The following is a 25,191-nucleotide window of genomic DNA, read 5'->3' as shown; positions in this document are numbered from 1 at the left end:
AATAACAACAAAATACTTATTTCCCTCATTAACATGCAAATCAATTTATAACTTTTTGAAATGTGTTTTTCTGGATTTTTTTGCTGTTATTCTGTCTCTCACTGTTAAAATACACCTACCATTAAAATTATAGACTGATCATTTCTTTGTCAGTGGGCAAACGTACAAAATCAGCAGGGGACCAAATACTTTTTTCCCTCACTGTAGAATCAGTTTAAAAAAACACGGCTCGAATATTAGGATGCCCTAAGTGACCTGCAAAAACCCTACCTCAAATGTAGCAATAAATGTCAAATTATTGGATTGATTCAGACAGATGAATTTAAGTTAATAATAATAATTTGAAAATATGTCAGAATCCAATGATGCATCTTATCATACTTACTAAAAACTTAGCATAGCATAAAGTGTTTGAGACCCACTGAGAGTTTCTCTTAGAACTTCAAAGAAACAGTTAAAAAAATTAAACCGCAGAATTTATCGGGTTTTATCTGAAATATCCCACTATAGTGTGTGAGGTCAGAGACTGGTCAGGTTCGAACCGCTATCTCAAGCATACCTCTGTGCACCTGATCTGCACAGCACCAACAGACCGGCCAACCCTGTACACAAAAAGATAACTACACAATTTATTTCAAATTTTTAAAAGTAAGAAGGTCATTTTCTTAGATTTCCTCTAGTGTCTCATGAGATTTTCCCAGTCCATCCATAGAAGATTACCTTTTGTATGTGCTTGAATGTTCAAATTAAAACAGGAATCAGCATATAAACTAAGACGTCGGGGATTCACAACTTTGTCATTTCAAGCATTTACCAAAAGTTCCCAAGGAAACTATTTTCAGCACCTAGACATGTACCGAAAGAAAGAATCAGTGTTAAGCACAAATGGTTCTTTTATACTGCTTGAAATTAGATAAACGTGTAACTTTAGACAATGGGGATAGAAATGTACCATATGTAGCATTTTCCGTGTTAACTGCTTTTGGCCCACATTTGAATTGCCCCTTAAAACTGCAGTACATGACATCAAAGGGCTTCACTGCAGCAGATGAAATTCGTCCAGACTCTCTCAGACACTGTCCTTCACACAGGATCTGCAGAAGACAAACATCTGCACACCCGGATACTACACTGAAGTAAGGCAGTACTTTTGAGTCATAACTGCAGTCTCAATCAGGCCAGCTGCAAGTCACAACTTTGTCATTTCATTTAAAACTTCCTTTGCTTCCTCGGTTCATCTAATACTTGGAAACCAGCTCGTCCGGCTGCAACTGAAATACGAAGGATTGCAATCCAAAGAAATGGCCCACAAAAGATTCCTCGAATTAAAATGGAAGAAAAAAAACATGCTCAATTCTATGTTTTAAAGGTTAATCTCTCAATGTTGTTCATTTTAAAGCTGGCTCGAACTTCCATAGAATGTGGGGGGACACGTAACTGCTTTAATGGAAAACCGCTGCAGAAAGCCTGTCTCTAAAGGCTTATGCAAGAGGATGCACTTCAAAAACAATCAATTTGCAGATGCATTTTAGTGTGATAGTAACCCTTTCCATAAAAGATCTACCACAATACAAATAGCTAATCTATTAGCAACAATTACAGCCATCTAAAGTCAATTACTCAACGCCATCAGAATGACACTCTGCAAGACCATCAGGAAGCAGTTGCCTCCCAGGTTTTGTAAATTAGCACTCTTATTAATCACTGTGTATATACAATGATACCTCTGTGAAGAAACCACTTTCATTAGGTTACCATAAAGTGGAACAAAAGCTAAGATAACCATTCATTCAGAAGTACATAATTGTCTTCATGGATGCGGAGCCATTCCACATACAAATCAGGAAAAAGGTTCTTACTTCATCCAACATTTTTTTTTGTTCCTCCGGGAACAATCACAGACATTATAGCATTAAGGCTGCTGCTAGTACATCAACAGCCAATACATGTTCTTTTCTTAAGCGAACCAAGAGTTTTACCTGTCATTGATGCTCCAGTTCAGGCAGAGGTTAAGTGAGCTCAGACTCCGGCACTTCCTCACCAGTTCCATCACCGTTTCATTATTCAGCTCGGAGATGTGACGCAAATCAAGGCTGCTCAGATTCTTGAGCTAAAGAAGAGAAAAGTCAAGATAAAATAAATAACTTGATTACATCCGGCAAATTAATCTGACCTTGGTGAAAGGTGTGGCGTCACAGTGAAACAAATGAGTCTGCACTGACAAAACCTTTCACACACAAACTCAAGTTGTGGGGACTGTTCAGTGATTCCCAAACCCAGTTCTGTGTATAAATGAGTCCTGTGTCATCTTTTCTTTTCTTTACTTAATTAAACCTTTAATTGAACAAATAATCTAGTTTAGTTTTATTTTCAGCAAATGATAAGGTGACAGATTTAATTTATATATTAATCTGATTTTGGTAATTTAAAATCTCCAACTGTTCAACAGTTGTTTATCTGTTTAAAAGCTGCACAACAATAAAAAAAAAGCCTCTTCAAGTAAATAATTAGTTCCATTACTTAAATGAGAGCTGAAACAAGAACCAGAAGAGAATGGCCATAATAACAAAAACAAAAATAGGAATTCACAATTTTTGTCATATCAAAGTTGCTTGAGGTTTCTGAAATAAATAAAGGAATGTTAGGTCATTCGAACTAAACATGAATTGTGCAGGGCCTTAAGAATGTATCTTTCTGGAACATAAGAGAAAAATGGAAAAACAAAACCTCATCCTGTTTGTTCCCATTGTATTCTATTTCTATTCCCTTTTTTTTTTTCTTGTTACTAAAATCAGATTAATCTAAATATCTGTCATCCGTGCACATTTTGCAGACAACGCATGAAAACAATTAATGGACTCAACATATTCTCATTATAAACGTGGTTTCTTTGTACAGATGCCCCAATGCAATACTAAAGAATTACATTAATGTTCAAGGATAAATAACTGCAGTCATCTACATTCGTACAAATGACCTACCCTTAATGGTTCATTACATTGGAATTGCCCACACACAAAAGACGGAAGCCTCTTGAGTTTGTGAAGAACAATTCCTAATCCATTATAAATGAGATTCATCTACTGTAACAAATATACACCATCACTTTCTAATTATATCTAACAATTATGGTTTAATAGTAGGGGGAAAAAACTGTGTTAGTAGAATTATGTAGATCATGGAGAAATAAGTGAGGTCTGGAATTTGACAGACAAAATGTTTTAATGTATTTGAAGTCATTTAAAGTGAGACCAGAGACCATAATCTGACCCTAGAACCCCTTCAATCTTAATTGTAAAGCCAGGAATCAGCCCTGCTGCTCAATGATATATCTGTACATAAGAATTTCCAACACTCTATACAAGTTTAAATGAAATATATTCATAGCTGTTGATAAAGACATAAGGTTGAAAACGGGTGCTCAATGGTGCTATATTAGAGCACCCTCCTTCTAAAGAAAAAATAAATTGAATTATACTGTCTGCTGATAAAGTATCAATTACAAGTTGAAAGATGAGATCTGAGTTGTTTCCTAGATGTTGTCCACTAGTCAAGTTAATTCACACTACTGTAGTCACGGTCACAGTTTCCCAAAGACAATTTGCTGTAACTGTATTCCAGAAACAATTGAAGGCCACATTCTGCAATATCTAATGCCCATGTGGTACATAATGAAGCAAACGTTGTTTATATATGTAAATATATGTTTATGTTTATTTGATTTTTTAAATTAGCTCAGGAAGTTAAAGTAAAAATAATGCATCTTCGGAGCTTAAACATGAACATGAAGGAAAGCATCTGTAACTCCCTGGAAGTTGTATCCCATGTATCAACCGAGAGGTATATTAACATCTGTAATTGAAAAAATCCCCACGGGGTCCAGTACAGTGCAGGAGAAACTGATTTAATACCTGCATGTTGAGACACTTGCTCGACAAGTGGACTTCATTAGTTAGCACGGTTTGGTTTGGGTGTATTCCCTATTAAGGAGAATCTGATCATCAGATGAAAATTGGCTGCACTATTAGTCATTTCAAATTGTGTGGTAATTGTGTCATTTTTATTGCTGTGATAGTTTATTGCCTCTTGTGTTTTAAATTTACAAGTCTGAAAATTGCTGCATTAAGCCCACTTTTCCCCATGGCATGACTCACTTCAATTTATTAAAGCCCAATCAATGGACCCACTTCTAAGCAGCAGAAGATTAATCATCTCCTCATCCTTAAATAATAAGCCTCACTCTCTCTCTCTCTCTATATATATATATATATATATATATATATATATATATATGTGTGTGTGTGTGTGTGTGTGTGTATATATACAGCTCTGGAACAAATTAACAGACCACTGCAATTTTTTCTTCAATCAGCATCTCTACATGTATGGCAGCCATTCCATTCCATTCATATTTTATTTGGAATCTGGGAGAAATGTTGTCAGTAGTTTATAGAATAAAACAAAAATGTTCATTTTACCCAAACACATACCTATCAATAGTAAAACCAGAGAAACGCCAGGTTATGCATCGTTCTTGTTTTCAGTAAATATATATACCGTTTATTAATTTAAAAAACACCAAGTGTTTTATTAATTTATTTCTCACTTACATATATATATTTACATATACACATATATAGCTGTATATTGGTATTGCTGTTAATTGTAGTGATTGAACTCTCAATTGCAACAAACAATACTTGTGTGTGTATATATATATATATATATATATATATATATATATATATATATACACTCACCTAAAGGATTATTAGGAACACCTGTTCAATTTCTCATTAATGCAATTATCTAACCAACCAATCACATGGCAGTTGCTTCAATGCATTTAGGGGTGTGGTCCTGGTCAAGACAATCTCCTGAACTCCAAACTGAATGTCTGAATGGGAAAGAAAGGTGATTTAAGCAATTTTGAGCGTGGCATGGTTGTTGGTGCCAGACGGGCCGGTCTGAGTATTTCACAATCTGCTCAGTTACTGGGATTTTCACGCACAACCATTTCTAGGGTTTACAAAGAATGGTGTGAAAAGGGAAAAACATCCAGTATGCGGCAGTCCTGTGGGGGCGAAAATGCCTTGTTGATGCTAGAGGTCAGAGGAGAATGGGCCGACTGATTCAAGCTGATAGAAGAGCAACTTTGACTGAAATAACCACTCGTTACAACGGAGGTATGCAACAAAGCATTTGTGAAGCCACAACACGTACAACCTTGAGGCGGATGGGCTACAACAGCAGAAGACCCCACCGGGTACCACTCATCTCCACTACAAATAGGAAAAAGAGGCTACAATTTGCACAAGCTCACCAAAATTGGACAGTTGAAGACTAGAAAAATGTTGCCTGGTCTGATGAGTCTCGATTTCTGTTGAGACATTCAGATGGTAGAGTCAGAATTTGGCGTAAACAGAATGAGAACATGGATCCATCATGCCTTGTTACCACTGTGCAGGCTGGTGCTGGTGGTGGTGGTGTAATGGTGTGGGGGATGTTTTCTTGGCACACTTTAGGCCCCTTAGTGCCAATTGGGCATCGTTTAAATGCCACGGCCTACCTGAGCATTGTTTCTGACCATGTCCATCCCTTTATGACCACCATGTACCCATCCTCTGATGGCTACCTCCAGCAGGATAATGCACCATGTCATTTCAAATTGGTTTCTTGAACATGACAATGAGTTCACTGTACTAAACTGGCCCCCACAGTCACCAGATCTCAACCCAATAGAGCATCTTTGGGATGTGGTGGAACGGGAGCTTCGTGCCCTGGATGTGCATCCCACAAATCTCCATCAACTGCAAGATGCTATCCTATCAATATGGGCCAACATTTCTAAAGAATGCTTTCAGCACCTTGTTGAATCAATGCCACGTAGAATTAAGGCAGTTCTGAAGGCGAAAGGGGGTCAAACACAGTATTAGTATGGTGTTCCTAATAATCCTTTAGGTGAGTGTATATATATATATATATTTAAAATATATATATTTAAAAAACAGCTTTACTATATCCTTATAAAAATGTTTCTCTTTACGAATACAATTGCAATTTACCATATGGTGTTAAAAATGCAAAACATAATACTTAAACAGGTCAGGTGTTTGTAATGATTGCAGAACTCATGCTGTAAGAGAGTTAAAGAAAATAAGACAAACTTCCTCACATGCAAAGCTGTACAAGATAATTGGTGTCAGTTTCCTACAGGAAAGATTGCAGTAAAACACCTTGCAGAAGAATTGTATGTGCCTTGTAAGGATTTTTAGAGAAGCAACACATACATTTGTATATACAATGTAACATACAAATGTATCTTGGGGATGTCTAACAAGGCAGTAGTGTGGACGAATGGTTAGAGCTTTGGAATATGGTGTGGAGGGTCGTGGGTTCATTCCCAGGTGGGGGACACTGCTGTTGTACCCTTGAGCAAGGTACTTTACCTAGATTGCTCCAGTAAAAATGCCCAACTGTATAAATGGGTAAAATGTAAATATAAAATATAACAATTGCCAAGTCACCCTGGATAAGGGTGTCTGCTAAGAAATTGAGTAATAATAAAATAATAATGTCCTAGGGTTCATATATTATTTTTGTAATGTAGTGATGAAAATACATTTGTTATGATTTTTTTCCTAATATAGTTATACAATGAAAGCACTAAAGAGGTTGACACAATCATTGACATCCCTAATGAAGTTGTTTTGACTCTGGTACCGCAAGAAGTGACTTTAAACATTTAATGTCAGCATCGCCAAAAATGCTACAGTTTTACTATTCTTTTTTCTTGTAATAAATGCGGAGGGGAGTGGAACATAACTCTGATGATGCGGATTTTAAGGTGGTTCTAAAAAAGTACTAGGGTCTAGTAAAAACAGTTTTTCCACATTCAGCATGAATTAATGATGCCGCAGAAGGTTCAGAAACCAAGAGAATGTGATGTAAAACAAGTAAAGGAAGTAAAGTTGTACAATTCTGAAGTACAAAACGATACGCAACAGTAGACCAAGGCTGAATGAACGTGTTGTCAGCAGAAAATAAAATATGGTTTATAAATTATACACTATAAACAATTAATACAGAGGCACTATCTGGAGTTTATGATGGGACTAACTACTCAGAGAAGAAGTATATAATTTCAAACACAGGGAAACCCTGTACATTGTACATTGTACTCTCACTGAAAACCAACATGTGTACAAGCTTGAATTTATGCAATGCATTAACAGTGCATGTGTCCCCCTCATAAATGTGTACTCTATATGTGTAGACACCCACACTCTATGTATGTAACATACAGTATCCTTAGAAAACGACACTGCTGACAAATTGGTCTTCAGGGATTTTCCTTCATATAAAAAAAAAACCTTACATATCCAAAAAAATAAGACCTATTAGCATGCAAACCGGTTCATAACATGGCTGTAGCATTTCTCCTAGGAGAACTCATATGTTCTGGCTTGTGACCTTAATGTAATCCGAATAGGAAATTAGAGGTAAATTAGTACTGCTCTGCAAGCAGCACTAAATATAATGCTAGAGGCTACATCATCTTACCATTTACATTACTTTGGTGTTCAACCAAAAACTAAATCTTCTCCCAGATGTGTTGGAAAACATTAACATTTACTAAATATAATGCTGTCAAGCTGTGATTTTTATTTTCACTTTGTTATTTTGATTGCTTCTCACCTCCATTTAAAGCTGTCATTAACTCATTAAGGCTGTGAATTTCCCTGAATAGTGGTACGCAAAGCACATTGTCATTTGTCGTTCATATAAATCACCCATCTTACTCCATCCTCAAAGACTGGTGCTTAAAAATTATTTGGTGGTAATTCTGAACACTATTATATTCATTCACAAGGTTTCTTCAAAGAGCATAGCCACTTCTCACAGTACAATGACAACTAGGATGAAACATTCATTAACCTTTGGCAACTTTCAACAATTCAAAACACAAATCCGTGGACTTTTTACTAAGAGCAACATGGGTAGGCCAGAAACAGCTGTTGTCCTGGGTTATATGGGATCTATTTTATGTTCAACTTCAAAGAAAATCATGCTGTATCAAATTCAACTGTGTGTCTGTCTTTAGAAGTTGGTGTTTTGATGTGGATTAAACCTCATTACCTCAAGGCCAACTCATTTGTCAAGATTAGCTTGAAATAAAAATACATTATTCTATCATCTTGTAGGGAAATTCAATACAACCATCTGCTTGGATTTCTTTTATTTTTTCTAATTTGAGAAAGTGGAAAGTAAAAGATAAAATGATATAGTTAAATTGAAATGTGTAATAATATTTATGTTATTGCTATGAGTTGGTTCCTATATGGCATGCAAGGCAAAATGTGTCATGCATATAATTTGTCACAATTTGTGAATTATACTCAAACTATAACAAAAAAGACAGGGATTATTTAAAAAAAAACACTAAATAAACAAACAAGCAGATGAGAACCTTGATTCCTACAACACTGCTAGAAATGGCTGCAGCATTGACAGTAGCTTCGCACTCTGACTGCCTTCTCTTTTTTGCTTCCAAGTTACACTTTCCATGCACAAGGTATATACACCGATCAGCCATAACATTATGACCACTGACAGGTGAAGTGAATAACACTGATAATCTCGTTATCATGGCACCTGTCAGTGGGTGGGATATATTAGGCAGCAAGTGAACATTTTGTCCTCAAAGTTGATGTGTTAGAAGCAGGAAAAATGGGCAAGCGTAAGGATCTGAGCGACTTTGACAAGGGCCACATTGTGATGGCTAGACGACTGTGTCAGAGCATCTCCAAAACTGCAGCTCTTGTGGGGTGTTCCCGGTCTGCAGTGGTCAGTACCTATCAAAAGTGGTCCAAGGAAGGAAAAGAAGTGAACCGGCGACAGGGTCATGGGCGGCCAAGGCTCACTGATGCACGAGGGGAGCAAAGTCTGGCCCGTGTGGTCCGATCCAACAGACGAGCTACTGTAGCTCAAATTGCTGAAAAAGTTAATGCTGGTTCTGATAGAAAGGTGTCAGAACACACAGTGCATCTCAGTTTGTTGCGTATGGGGCTGCGTAGCCACAGACCAGTCAGGGTGCCCATGCTGACCCCTGTCCACTGCTGAAAGCACCTACAATGGGCACGTGAGAATCAGAACTGGACCACAGAGCAATGGAGGAAGGTGGCCTGGTCTGTTGAATCATGAGTTCAAGGTGTTGACTTGGCCTCCAAATTCCCCAGATCTCAATCCAATCGAGCATCTGTGGGATGTGCTGGAAAAACAAGTCTGATCCATGGAGGCCCCACCTCGCAACTTACAGGACTTAAAGGAGCTCCTGCTAACGTCTTGGTGCCAGATACCACAGCACACCTTCAGAGGTCTAGTGGAGTCCATGCCTCGACAGGTCAGGGCTGTTTTGGCAGCAAAAGGGGGACCTACACAATATTAGGCAGGTGGTCATAATGTTATGGCTGATCGGTGTATATATACACACACACACGCACATACGTTTCATGAGAGCATTTTCAATAGTATAATTAATTCCTCATGGCTAGCCTTTTAATTCCCTAGATCTCCTTCTCTGTCATTTTATTTTCCCACACAATCATGGACGCAACTTTGGAATTTTCATGAAAAGAATAATAAATATTGAACTTGGAACAGATATCGCACATCCGGCACAAGCTAAGAAGAAATGGAAAGGCACATGGTTTCATAATAATAATAAAAAATACTGCTGAGTTGATTGCTCCAACACATCAAGGGCATTCTATAATATACATTTTCTTATTATTATTTTGTTTCTAAGGCAGTGCATGTACTCCGTAGCCTTGTAGCCCACGGAGAATGTGACTGTGCTGTAAACAAAAGAAAAGGGTCTGAAGTGTGACATGCTGAGACATTATGCTCATTACACAATTTAAATGGTTTTGACAATAGGCCCATTTTTAAACCTGGCCGAATATGTAATTTTGCCTGGTGGTTTTCTGAAATGTTTCTTATAAATAAGACTTCCATTGACCTGTATAAATAGTTTCCAAAGCGAGGACTCTAAGAGGGCTGTATCCAAAGTTTCCTGCTGATAGCAATTGACTGTCTTATTTCTCCATTGCAATGTAAGACAACCTGTGCATTTTCATTCTTGTAGTTGGATACATATATTGTTTATCATTTAAATTTTCTCTCCCATAAACTAGGTGTACACTTGGATTGGCTTCAGGCAGGAACATAACATCAACAAAGGATGTGGTCATGCCTTACCCCTAGAATAATGCTCAGTTCTCCAAATATGGTATATTTAAAATGTATTTAAAGATAAAGGTAACTCGGAAAGTAACTTATGACAAGGTTCTCAAATTCTTGTGGCGGAAGCAAACTTCATTAAGCCACCATTCTGATCACAAAACACCCTCCTATAATGACATTGAAGCAAATTACTACTAAGGAATGCTACTGCTTATATGAACACACAATAAACAAGCAGTAAAATAGGGAAACAGTTTCTCAATAAGCACCCTCAAGGCAATTCTACAAATGAAAACTACTAATTATTGAGTTACAGTCTTTGAAGCCTTGGCAAATATTGTTCTATTCTGTATATTTGTGACATGACTAGAATAACATGAATATTGTAGATTACACACCTAAAATTGAATGCCTTGGAAAATATGTTATCTGTCATCATATTAACAGTAACATCAACCAAGTCAGAAGACGGGCAAATCATATTATCTCTTTTCAAATTATTCTGAACCAATGTGGATCCTCTAAAGTTACTTGCAGAGAAATAAGAAACCTGTGAGAGAAATAACCATGGTTAGCTTAAACTAACCTTGTGTGCAGAAATGAGCAATGCGTGTCTCTTTAAAAGCAGGTCTCTAGACTGCACTGTGAATATGTCCTTTGACAAAAGAACTACAAACTACTACTACTGCCGCTGTTACAGGTTATTTCAAGCATTGGAGGTCCTGATTAATGTTTCAAGGGAGAGTCTAAAGACACAAGAAGAAATCAGCAGGTTAAAGGGGTGCACTAATCTGGCAAGAAGCACTCTCTAAAGCAAAGTAGCTACATAATATGTAGGTCCCTAGGGTGCAGTACACATTCTGCATACAGAAGGGTGCAAGTTTGAACAGAAAACATCTCTAGTTAATTTGTTTTTCATACCAACTCACAACACTATCCTGTAGTCTGACTGATTCTGTTACTCATTTAATACAATATCATACAAATGTAACCCAATACTTTTGAATAATAGCTGCAAGGTATGTACTAAGTTACAGTATTGTAATAAATAAAAACTTAACACAAGAAAATGTTCATACCTCATAGACCTCAAGCAAAATAAATATAATTTTGATAACACACACAAAAACAAAGTGCAACAACCACACGATGTTTATAAAATCAACCCCAAACGAACACGAATAAACAACAAGCATCTCACGACTGCATATTGTGCAGAGGTTAATTGAGTTTAATAAAGTGTCTGGGGAGGGAAAATGTGATGTCTTTAAATAAGTATATCAAAGAACAAAAACACTGTAAAACTACACATTGGGACCGCAAAAGTGAGAGACATCTACTTATACTGTCTCCCACATAACTGAATGACTTCTCCAGAGGATCAGTGCCAATTGACTCAATAGGAAAACAAAATCTGTGATTAATTGCAATTAATGAACAGTTATCAACATAACAAAAGAAAGTCTCTGGATACAACATGAGGGAAAAATGAATACATTTCCTCTGGAGATTTTGAGAACGTACAGACATTGCCAAAGAGCTGTTACTAATGCAAGAGGCAGCCACAACGAATATTAGTGTTCAACCCATTTTCAAACAATTGCTTTGTTTTGGGGATATATTGAAGAGTGATGTAAATGTATGTTAAAATATTTGTACATCAATCTCCAGCAATTCGCAAGTCCTAAAAAGTATATGAAATGGTCAAATGTATCCCGAAAAAAAGTTATCATTGTTTTCTATGCATATAATACACTGAGTGGCACACCAATCTAATAGCGAGTTGCTCCCTTTTGCCCTTAGAACAGCATGAATTAATGGAAAGTGCACTATAGGGATGCTGGCTCGTGTCAACTTCATTGCTTCCCATAGTTGTTGCAAATTGGCTGGAGATGGATCTCTACTCCGAATAGCTCGTTCCACTTCATCCCACAGATGCTGGCTTGGATTGAGATGTGGTGACTGGGGAAGCCACTGCAGTGAGCTGAATTCACTGTCATGTTCACGGAACCATTCAAATGTTGCTCCACTAGTATGAAGGGACCCAATGTGTACCACAAAAACACACCACACACAATCACATCGCCACCACCAGCCTGCATTGCTGATACCCAGCTGGATGGATCCATGAACTCCTGCACTTTTCAGAATATCCTGGTCCTCCCATCAGCACGAAACCTCAGGAACTGGGATTCATCAGACCAGGCGATGTTTTTCCAGTCCTCCATTGTCCAGTGTTTGTATTACTTAATCCACTGCAACCGCAGTATCTTGATTATCGTTGACAGGAGTGGAACTGGGTTAGGTAATCGGCTACCAGACCCCATCCATGACAAGGTACAACAAGTTGTTCGTCTGATACGTCTCTTTCGGCACCACTGTTGTACTCAGCTGTTAGGTGACTGAAAGTAGCCTGTGTGGTACACTGGACAAATCAGCCTCCGTCAGCCTCTTTCATCAACAAGCTGTTTCAGACCAAAGGACCGCCGTGGGCTGGATGTTATTTGGGTGGTGGACTATTCTCCATACAGCCGTGACAGTCAACAGTTATAGTCTATTTCATGGAAAGTAGAGGTGTACCTGATAAAGTGACCATTCAGGCTAACCAAGGTCTGCGAAAAAAGTTTATAAACAAGTCTAGGACTGGTATTTAACAATACAATATATTTCAATGAACTACAAATATATAATTTTTTTAAGTACCTTTCATGTGACAGAATAGATTGATGTAAAATGTTGAAATGCTGTTCTGACAGTCAGGTCTGTCTATTTCATACATATAACAAAATAGTGACAATTTAATGAAAAGTGATGGCAATAATATAATTATTTTATGGTCATGGAGGGAGTTTCAATGTCTGCAAAACATAGTATTAATTACAGTACCAAAAGTCACATTATGCCTACAAACTGGTCATAATGAAGATATGAGAAACAATTTAGCCATTATACAAATGTAATGTTTTTTTCTAGTTTTTTCTGTGATTTATGAGAAGATATTTAACAGAAACCATTTACGGAAAACTTGAACATCTAAACACAACTATCTATCTAAATGTGAAACACCCTTTTCTCTGACTAAATTGTCAGCAATTTAGTACAAAACTTAAACAAATGGTCAAACAGACACAAATCAATTGCACTTTGTGCTTTCCATAGAGAATTTTAGCAAATGAAGAAGAATGGCAGCAAATAAAAGCAGGTCATAAAATTACATGCTTTCTTCTGTATGTATTTAATAGAATTGAAACAAGCAAATGTTAAACAAATGTTCCCTCACCAATGATTATGAGCATTAATGCAATTAAGCTTTCTAAAAGACACATTTAATACAAAAACAGTGCTTCATGCAGTTATTAATATACATTGTAAGTGATAAAGAAGGATTCTCAAGGTTATCACAAGCACAAAGCATCACTAGAATAAGTGATACCTTTTATCTTACATTTGCATGTCAATAGAGGCCACAGTAAGAATCTGATTAGTGTAAATCCAATGAACAAACAGCAGAGAGCCATGGTCACCTAAAGTAATGGACCATCCTTCTGTTTCTTCACTGTCAAGATGGATTCAATTGTATAGCGATTTTCAAAACATACTTCTAAAACAGTTACAGTTTAAGTATTTGCCAATTCCTTCAATTAACTCATTTATACACTATCAAATTGAATAAGCTTTGAGCGGAAAAAATATTTGATTTTAACCTCAACAGAAACCTAAGACTATAATGAAAATTTCTAAATACATGAATCAAAGCAATAATATAAAAACAACCAGTGTAACCAGTTTATCTTCATCTTCTACCTGTTTCTAAATGTTCCAATGTTTTTTTTTATCATTGTCTTGTCATTCAAATCTTCAGTTAATTCCGATATAACTATTAAGCCATGCGTGTTGGCAAACCCTTTAAAAAGAGATCTTAAGGGACTAAGCAATTCCTCTGTAACTGAAGTAGAAACCCAGCGCCCAGCTAATGTACACAGGCTTGAGGTCCTGCACTATGACCTTGGGAATGTAGTGCTCATCTAAATTACTCCAAACCAAGCACAAAGTATTCATCACTGCCAAAGAGAGATGAAAGTAGCTATCATCAGTAAATAAATCAAACCTACCTTGCAAAATATGAATAACTGGACCCTGGCTACTGCATTACTTTAAAAAAGGGAATATATTATTGATAACATCTGTCATGCCTAGTCAGAGGGACCTCTTCTAGACAATGAGATTTTTCTAAATATTCAGCCTTGTGAGCTTACACTGTTTCGGTGTGCTATGCACTGCAGCTGAATGCACACAATTATAAAGGTGAAATGACCAAAGATTTCTAGGACATTATTGTACGACATAGCGAACCACAGTACAGCAGAGCACCTTCCTGATCAAATTTACACTGGATGACGCCCAACTCCGAGCACGTCCAGTAAATCTGAATGTATAGGTCATAAACCTGATAGAACAAATGCCACACAATCTTGTGGTGATTCTTTTAATCAAATCAAAAGAATCCCAAGGGTTGTCTTTTTTCCTTTTTTCTTCTACGGAAGGGTTGACATGGAATTGGATTATTCTTGAGGCAACATAAGTGGTGTGGAGAGTGTTTTCGATGGCTGTGAAAAGAAGATTGTTATAATTCCCCCCAGTATTCATTGGGCCATCTATTCACCCAAAGCCGGCACATGGGGCACTCCTTATTTTTCTTTTATTAAATTCAAATATAGCTGAGAAACAGGCAGCATGGTCTCCTAAGAAAAATGAACATGCAAACAAGATGAGGATGAGGTCGAGGAAGGCATAATGCAATGACATTTATTTAAATACACAATTATAATAGTGTAAACTAAAAGAGAAAATACGGTTTTGCCTTCAAATGGTTTGCATTGAAGTGATCTTATATAAATGTGAAGATAAAAAATAATAATACTCAAATAAATATCTATTTCCCAAGAGACCAATGTTTATTTTATTTTTGATTGTAATGTCACTCCCTCAGACAAGGGACTGTACGATACCTTGGAAGTGGCCACTGGGGAGAGGAGGGGGTGACCAAGTCAAGGGCATCCTACAGATCCACAAAGACTGCATAGCTCAGTGTGGGATTCAAACCCTAGACACGCAGATGCATGGCACAGAGGAAAGGTCATGTGATGACCAGCTTGGTATATCACCAGTCCTGTTTATTTATGCCATTATTTAAATCCTGTACTGTTTCAAAAACAAATAAAATAGTTCACTCACAATCTGGGGAGGAAGAGGCTGTGAAGAAATTAGCCTTTCTTCGTAAAAAAAAAAAAAACATTTAAGCCATACCTTACACAACACCATGCCTGCCATGACCCTGCTGCCCCTTCCATGATCTGATTGATCATGACAAGGAACATTTCTAATGAGGCTTAACATACAGTATGTCCACTATGACCTTAGACTACACAAATACAAACAAAAACTGCAGAGATGACAGGCTGGCAAATTACATGTCAATGTAATTAAACTTTCCAAAGGGATTCCTGTAAGCAAATTATAAATTCTCCCTGCTAATTGACAGGTACTAAAATGTTCTTTGAAATCATCCTACAATATTGACCCTTCGTTACCTCAACAGAGCAAAATGTTAATTTAGAATTACAGGCAACCCCCCTCCCCCCAGCACTCCATATTAACAGACTCAAACCATGAAGCACTTAAGAACAGCAAATAATATTATTGGACAAATATCTATGAAAGCTGACTTTCACAAGAAAGAAGTTACACTGAACTCTGTGGCACCAGACATGATGAGTTTAAAACTGACATCACACAAAGAATGGATAGAAAATAGGAGGGTTAGACCCAAGAGGCCAATGTGAGGGTTTTTGGGGTTAACCCACTTTTCTGAAAAAGCTTGATATTGCTAACTTTTTAATAATGACTTTCAAATGACCAAAGTTTTTAAGGCGGATATAAAGTATAAGGTAGGATAAGCTAATATCATATTTAATCCATGTCAATGCCAACCAATCAATTCCAAAGCACCCTGGGGGTTTCTATATGAATGGCAATTTTTATTAAAAGTGTAGTGCCCCTACAGTCTTTTTTATTACTATATTTTTATATGAATACCTGCTCATGAAGGGAAATTAATATATGAAACTATGCTGATGAAATATAAAACCACAATATGAAATGATTCTTAGTCATTTAATGAATGTTCTGTGGGCACAATGAAGGGTGACGCGCTGTTGGCTCCACTAATGTGCAATAAATCATGTCTCTGTTAACTGACCTTTGACTTACGGCAAAAAAGCCACTGCTCACCCCTTTCAGAAATTGGCACTTAATCGTACAGCATGTGGCAAATACGCTAAATTAAAAACAGAAGGAAATCTTGGATATATATATACAGACAAATTAAAGGAAAAACCTGAATAAATGAGTGGAGGAACATAACGAATGCAGATGCCTGCAAACAGGTGTACTGCATGATACAATTAAGCAATTAACAACCTATCAAGCTCTGTGGCATGTATAAAAATGCTGAGCAGGCCCAGTTGACCTGGACTTTGGATCAAGATGGCAAGAGGAAAGGATCTAAGTGACTTTGAAAGAGGGGTCATTATTGGGGCGCGAATGGCAGGAGCTTCAGTCACAGAGACTTCTCAACTGGCTAGTGTTTAATAGGAACAGTGACTAAAGTTACATCTGCATTTAGATTTATGGGAAAGACATCAGTAAATAGGGTCGGAAATTGTGGTCGAAAGCGCAGATTCAATGACCGTGATGCTTGTGCATTACTGCGATATGTAAGGCAAAACAGAAGAGCAACTCTTTCCCAAGTGACTGAGAATGTCAGGTGATCAGACTGTGTAAGCAAGAACAGTCCGTAGAGAACTACACAGAGAGGGATATTATTGTAGGGCTGCAGTACATAAACCCCTCATTACAAAGACAAATGCACATTTGAGAGTTCAGTGGTGCAAAAACCATAGGCACTGGTCTACAGAGATGTAGGAAATAGTGATATGGTCAGATGAGTCATCCTTCACCATATTCTCAACAAGTGGGCGAGTGCATGTGTGGCGACACCAAGAGAACAGTACAGGTTTGACTGCTCGACCCCTACAGTGAGGGGGTCCGGAGGCTCTGTTATACTGTGGGGGGCATTTTCCTGGCATGCTTTGGGTTCACTTGTCCCCTTAGAGGGAAGGATTACTGCAAATCATTACAAAGTTATTCTGAGTGATCACCTTTATCCTATGTTGAAACATTATATCCTGATGGGAGAGGTCTCTCCCAGAATGACAATGCCCCGATCCACTGGGCACAAGGGGTCACTGAATGGCTTGAGGAGTATGAAAATTATGTGAATCATATGCTATAGCATTTGCAATCACCAGACCTATGGGAGATTTTGGACTGATGTGTTAGACATAGCTCTCTACCACCATCATCAAAACACCAAATGAGGGAATATCTTTTGGAAGAATGGTGTTCCATCCCTCCAGTAGAGTTCCAGAGACTGGCAGAATCTATGCCAAGGTACACTGAAACTGTTCTGGCGGCTCATGTTGGCCCAACACCTTAATTTGTCACTCGTCTGTATAAATATAAATTTCTGTGCAAGAAATCGTAATATTTAGATTAATTTCCCTCAAAAAAGGACAAACATTTTCAGCAAGAAGGGTTTGTTAATTGTGCATAGAACAGCTGAAGTACACCAAATAATTATCCTTGATGCCAGTACTAAAAGAACAACCCAGAAATGCTAAATATGACTCAGACTTTAACATCCATTAACAATGACATTACATGTTTTGCTCTTATGCATAAGACTGGGACCTTCCAGACAGAGTAAGATATTCCCCCACACTTCTTCAATCATTCTGATGTTTCATTTCTTGAGCAGAAAACAATTAAGACGCATGTGTTGGAAAACACTTTCATCATATTCTCGTACCCATCTGTTCTTATGAATTTAATAACATCACAGTTATAGATACGTATAGCAAACCCAGCAATTTACCCATATGTACTGAAAAATGTGTAATTGATCATACATATCAAACAACACATAATAATAAGATATTAAAAGGTTAACCAAAAAAAGATTATTGAAAAGTTGAAAGTTTATTCTCTGAGGAAAATCCAGCTCACTAATATCATATTGAGCTTTGTGAGGCTACAGGTTGTTTTGGGATTTAGCCTTATGTATAGAGGAAGTGTGGTAAACTCTTCTCAGTAGGTCACGAAAAATGGCAGAATGTAAAAAGAGTATGAAAGATGATGAGTTGAAATTAAACATCAAACGTTGCATTGTTTTCCCCCAATTATGTTCTCAAGGGTGACAAATCTCTCTTAAACTTCCAAATCATTATCAATCTGCACTTGCAGCTCTGTCTCCCAGATGCCAAGATCCTCCGTCACACCTTTCAATTCTCCCGCCTGGACTACTGCAATGCTCTATTTACTAGACTCCCTTCATGCTCCAACAAGCTCCAGCAGTTACAAACAGCAGGAGCCAATACTCTTACTGGTATCAAGCAGAAAGAGCACTCTGCTGGAGAGCTTGAAGACGCACTTGTGTATTGCATTACAAACTCTTCCCCCAACACAATGGGCACTTCACAAACATTAGCCCATTGTCAGTCGCTCTCAACTTCAGGCCTGCAAGCCTGAAATTCAAGGTGTTTTAGTTAATTTTCCTGAAAATACACTAGTTGGCCACCCAACACAAGCCAATAATTCTCAAAATATTATGTTAACTGTTTGCTCCTCTATTACACAATGCTAGTGGATAGACCATATTAGAAGCAAAGTCATTTCTGTAGGTAGAAAAGGGGAAACAGATCATGTCAATGACATGATGAGAAATAAGCAAGAGTGCTTTTCAAACTGAAAATACTTGTGTTTCTGCTCATTATGCCTTTGATTTGAAAAGAAACAAACTATGTGGAAGGTATGACCATCAATCAATACCCAGGGTCTGCATTTTAAATGGCGTCCTGTTCTTTTAACACAGAGGACATCCCTATTAGCATGGATAGATGGATGAATGGATTTATTATTTCATATACATGCATAATGGACAAGACCATTCCAAACTGAAGTTAATTTCCAAATCCTAACTTGAATCATGACTACTGACTTCTGTTGCATCATTTGAGAAGGTTGTTAATTTAAAAAAATGGATGCAGAAACATAAAATGATCCAGGTGTGACAACTGCCTGAAAATGTAGAAGAATAAAATCAGACCATTTGGGGCCTATCAATCAGACAAAACATTAATGGCATAAAACAATATTTTCAAAAACACTATGAGGTACATTCATACATAAAGGTTAAACAACACAAACTGATTGAAGAAACTAGTTTGCCCTTCTGACTTTAGAAAGAAGTTGTTAGCTGCAGGCCAGTGTTCTGCTTCCCAATTAGTGTACAGCTGTCTGAAGAGACATTTCTGACAGTTATTACAGGTGCAAATGACAGCCATTTCCAGGCTGCTACTTACTCTGGTAAGGTGGATGACCCCTTGGGATGTAACAGAGCAGCCCATAAACCCGACAAATTGCAGCTCCGGACAGTGTTCTGCAAAGGCTTTTACTGATTTATCTGTCACCTGTTAGGAGAGAAATAGAAGAAAGGGATGAGGTTTTGGGGAACTGGATAGAAATACCAGAGCGTAAAAATTACTGTCAAAGTCTGAACACATTTTTAATGCACTGGGGCCGCAGCGTGTCATTGGGGTATTAACCGTTCGGTAATTTTGGAGGCAAGACTTATGTGAAGGTGAGTAATTTTTCCAGAGTGCAGTTTTTTTTATTAACTCTTTATAACAACTAATTATTTAACTTAACGTAATTGATGAAAAATGTCAGTGCTTAACATTTTGTATAACGTAATATGAATTAGAACACGATTTACAAAGGAATTAATATATAATCTTACAGTCCATTATTCCAGATACTGTGGGCTGTCAAGTCAATGTGCACAAACAGAAAGGAACATTTCATGAATGTTAATCCATTTCACTGCTAAGAACAAACAAATGTGGACACTTTATTGTACCTGCACAGTGTACCGTATTGCTAGTGTTTTATCAGTGATGTGCTTCTTGACGCCAGGAAGTGTAGCCTTGAGCCTTTACCCTTGCAGCTGTATATGATCCATACTATGTCAGGTACTAATAATAGTAAATAAGTGTCATAATTCTTCAATAGGGTCTTTAACAATTAATTTCAACATTGTTTAATATTATTCAGTCTAACCTTTCCCTGACAGTTATGTAGATTGCAGCCCCTAAGTGACATTAATCAGTTCTGAAGAGGCAAATATGTTATAGGGCAAATCTCTTCTTTTCTTATTCAGAACTGGGTACATTTTCTCATAGGTATACATTTTCTCTCTTTGCACACATAATGCAAACCAATGTTTAAGTTCTTCTTTGGTTTCCAAAGCATGTACCAAATCAACTGTTTGAAGCACATTCCAGCTATGGTATGTCACTGCATATAAATCTGAAATCCATCTATGTACTGTAAGTGTTGACATTAGAATGCACCCTGTAATTCCATTTTTAGCTATCCTGAAGGTCACTGCCTGATACCCTGCTCTTTCTGTATATTAGCTTTTTTCTTTTTCTTTTTTTAAATGCCCCGAGGATATTATACCATCAGAGACTCAGTGTATTGTCAAGACTACCGCCTTCTTTGAAGTTAACTATAATCTATGTCCCGAAAAAAACACAAATAAGTCTAAATGATTAACCATTCATGATCTTTCCCAAAAGTAAACAGATCTTCAAAGAATGCTAATTAGTTATAGAGACAGAATGTGTTCCTTATTGTCAATAAATGTATATATGAGAAGGATGTGTTTCCATGGAATGCCATTACAGCTGTATTTATCAATGAACTAGGAGAGAAACCACTGGCACTGAGGGCTCATTTATAATAAGGTAATAGCAAGATTCACAAATGTAGTTAGTGTCATATAATACAATTGCAAGAGAGGGAGAAAAATGTACAAATGACAAGGACGGGAAATGCAAGACAAATTTATGTGGCCTCTACTTTACTTCATTGTTGTTGTCTCATACAATACCATATACAGGCCGAAGTACTACTGAATTTATTAATAAACTGATTGTTTTGGGGGGGTTTTGATGGAGGAAAAATTCACAAGCCTTAATGCATAGTTTTAAGCAAATTCCATTCCCAGCTTCAGCAATTCAACTCTCAAAATGATTGATTTAAAATATTTGTTTGTTTATTTTTTAATGTAGTACAGTAACCATACACTTTCAGAAATGGACATAAGGGCTTTCACTGATAACATTGTGGAGCTTAAAGGTGCCTGCCCTTCACTGCGAAACCAAAGAAACTCTGTCTATGTTCAAGCCCACCCAACTGTAGTTATGTTTGACCGTTTGCACATCACTTATTGCCACAGCTTGCATTGCCCAGATTGGAATCAGCACAGTGGAATACGGGGATCTGAGGAAAACATTGTACCGGCTGACAGACACAAAAAAAGAGTCTTAAGAGTCCTGCCTCTTTCCAATTATCAATTGTTTTATGTAATGAATTGTTCATTAATTGCTCAAAGAAATAGGCCTAATTGAACATGAAGTAATAAAGAAAGAAACATTCTTCAAGAAAAAACAAATAACCAACCTTTCTTATATGGGGGAGTTGCTATACAAAATTAATTTGATTTTCAGGATGCCTAAAGTTGTTTTTTTTTTAATTTAAATTCTGCTTTATCACAGACAAGGACCGTGGGTATCTGTTTGATTAATTAGGCTACTGATTCCTTTAGGCCGGTGGAAGTTTAAAAGCAAAGAAAAACTGACATCAAAAGGAAGAGAAGCTGCCAACCTGTTTACAAATTTAATGACGCCCTCTATTTAACTCAAAAGGAGCACACAATAATATAATGAACAATAAATACAAAAACAAAATGAGAGTACCTGACTGACTTCATCAACTTCAACAAAAATAAGGGATTGTCATCCTCCAGTTATACTAAAAGAAGCTCTTTGTCAGCGAAAGTACAGGAATCACAACTGATCACATTAACTTAGTCTATTAGTGTTCATCCAAAAATCTGTAATAATTTGATTGCTACTTCGACCTTCATTGACATTCTCTCATTCTGTATTGCAGGGCGTTAAATCTTTCTTTGAAAAAAAAAGTAATATCATTGATGAGTAGAGATTTATAAGTTAAGCACTAAGGCTTGTGAATGGGAAAGTTACTGGCCTAGAACTAATAGCATATATATATTTTTCTGCTTATTATAAAGATCTATGAGAATATATGATTTTCTAAATCATCATCAATAATTTACTGGCCAGGATTCTACAGAAGAATTACTGATCCATATTTATGTCCAGATTATTCATGTAAAAAAAGCAAATACAGTAGGATGCAAATTTACTGAATCACATTAATGGAGCTTTACACACACACACAAAATAGCAAAATATTATTTGAAACAGAAAATCATAATTGTTTACAGGCTAACATTACACACATTCACAGTGCAAAACACAAAAGAACAGTGGTGTTCTAACAAACCAGAAAAACTACTGTTAAAAATGGTACGTTATATTAAGAGCTGCTTCTTACAGTCTTAAGAACAGTAAATTCACATTGCTAAATAAGTTTGACTTTTAAATTTTGATGTTTAAGATGTAAAACAGAGTGTCAACCTGATTAATAATCTGATTATTAAATTTACAGAAGCAAACTTGATTGAAAAGTAGGAGTACACCACAAACCTTTCAAATGTGAATAATACATGCTTCATTGTAGCATGATGGTTTCTTTCTTATTACATATTCAGGTTTTGCTGCTACTGGATTACATTTAAGATACAGCATGCTGTGTCCCTCCATTTGATGTGAATAACAATTACCTGTAAAGCTTCCTATTGTGCTTTTCTATTTTACAATAAATATTAATATTTTACATACTCTTCAGATTTTACGTTCATCTGGGAATAAGTTTAAATGTCAAAGAACACTTCACGTTATGACTTAAGTATCCTTTGGGGGAACTAAGAAGGAAATATTTCCTCACTTGAGGTCCTTTTGTGAGCCAGTGTTTTTATAACACTGCGTATTGGGAAGCCCAGAAATGTTTTCTATTATTGAAACTGAATACCCACATACATTATTGTTCAGGCTTGAAAATGCCGTACTACAGTTGAAATGTAAAACTGCAGTTATTTAATTTACAGATCGCAAAATGAAGTTCTAAAGGAAAAACTTAACCATATTTAGACTGCATTGAGACAGTAAACTAAAATAGAATTTAAGACAAATCACGATAATTAACAAAACAGATCATATTAAGACAGTTTTTGCAGTCTCCTAAACAAAATCTGAGGCCAATCAGCAATCTGAGGCCTTTTCCTTATTGATAGATGTAATTTGGTTATATCCCACCAAGGAATGTTGGCAAAATCAATTCCTTTAATGTGACAAAAAGTTCCAAAAACAGGCGTCTACTGTATTCTACCAAAACTGTGTGGTTAGACCAAAGCGTTTGATGTGAAAGCAACTTGAATCTTTGCCAACAATCAGCCCTCTCTGACCTTTTCTAATTTGACCTGATGAGACTGGTTGTCAGATGAAAAGCAATCTAATAACTCATAACATAAGAGAAAACACACACACTTCATACTGAAGCATGGAAAAAAGAACATGCAAGCTTGAGCCAGAAACCTATGCAGATCTAACTGCTTAACTATTTTCCTGGTGCTCATCTTCTCACTGGGACAGAACACATACACTGTGTTTCAGTTTTGTACTGCATCCACTTATCAACATGTGCCACTTTTTCTTGCCTTTGCCTGCCTTACTACAGAGGTTATCAGCATCAGTTTAAACATGATAAAGACCACGTGAGAAAAACAAAGAGTGCAACAAATCTTCTATACACTCTTCCCACTGCCAGCTTAGAGCAAAAAGGTAAGGATCACAATAATTCCTGCAAAGCAGTAATGATTCTCAGTTCCCCACAGAGAAAAGTAATGAGAAGAGGACTTGTTAGGATTACAGGGAATTCAAAAGTCCTCCTTACAGATATTAAGAAATTTATCAGATTCATCGCAGCTCATCCTCAGCCCACAACTGTGTGTCGGTCACCCAGGATCAAACATGACATTTTCTACATGACAAACCAAAGTCCTTTTCTTCTGCCTTAGATCTTTGAAAGAACATAAAAGGCAGAAAAGGTGTGCATGAAAACAATTCATTTCGATAAGAAGAAGCAAAGAGCAATCCTGATTAACAAGCACTCAAATCAGCTGCACCAATTTCATTTTTAATCAGGACCCAGGTCTGTTCTGATGTAATGGAGGGTAATTAGGTTTGAAATAACATGCAATACAACACTGGATACATGCTGCGAATGCAAATGCTGTCTGTCCTGAAAGCTGGTAATCTTTTTTTTTTGTTTTCTGTCAAGCAAGATTCGCTTCATATACTATATGACCGATTTAGCGAAAAGTTACAAAATTAGACCTGATTAGCTTGCTTAACACACACACACATTTACAATGTCGAATAAAGTCACCTACCATAGATGACTCTTTGTCTGTGCTTGTACTACAGCAAGCCAGTACATCCAACATAAGGCTCTTCAAGTACCAAACTTCACCATATACTTACAATTTCAAATGACAATTTTCAAAGGAGACTCAGCATTAAAGCATTCAATAAAGGAGTGAACAAATAGGCTATGTCTCTACAGTAAGCAACATTTCAAACCTTATTGGAAGAGTCTACCAGTTTATCACCATCAGCGTAGTCAGCCTGTTGCGCTTGCCAAACATCACAGATCAACTAGGGTTACAAAGTATTTATGATTTATACAGACTGATGTGCAGATTCTTCAATAAAGTCTACTATGAAAATAGACAGAAATATCTGGAGTAATCATTCATTCAGTCTCCCCCTCCCTGGA

The 25,191-nt window shown here is 36.9% G+C and overlaps 1 protein-coding gene across 1 annotated transcript in view; it reads right to left on the bottom strand.

The window, feature by feature from the left end:
- The window catches only part of fbxl17 (F-box and leucine-rich repeat protein 17), a 259,378-nt gene that overhangs the window by 154,755 nt on the left and 79,432 nt on the right, over positions 1–25,191 (bottom strand). Inside the window, exons 6-7 of the mRNA XM_066711238.1 lie at positions 19,728–19,835; positions 1,980–2,110 (exon numbers count right to left, since the gene is read on the bottom strand). Coding sequence (XP_066567335.1) covers positions 1,980–2,110; positions 19,728–19,835 — 239 coding nt within the window. The remainder of the gene's footprint in view (positions 1–1,979; positions 2,111–19,727; positions 19,836–25,191) is intronic.

This window comes from Amia ocellicauda, chromosome 8 (assembly GCF_036373705.1).
Source record: "Amia ocellicauda isolate fAmiCal2 chromosome 8, fAmiCal2.hap1, whole genome shotgun sequence".
Taxonomy (NCBI): domain Eukaryota; kingdom Metazoa; phylum Chordata; class Actinopteri; order Amiiformes; family Amiidae; genus Amia; species Amia ocellicauda.
The sequence above is the reverse complement of the archived record's forward strand: the minus strand, read 5'-3'. Positions and strand labels throughout refer to the sequence as shown.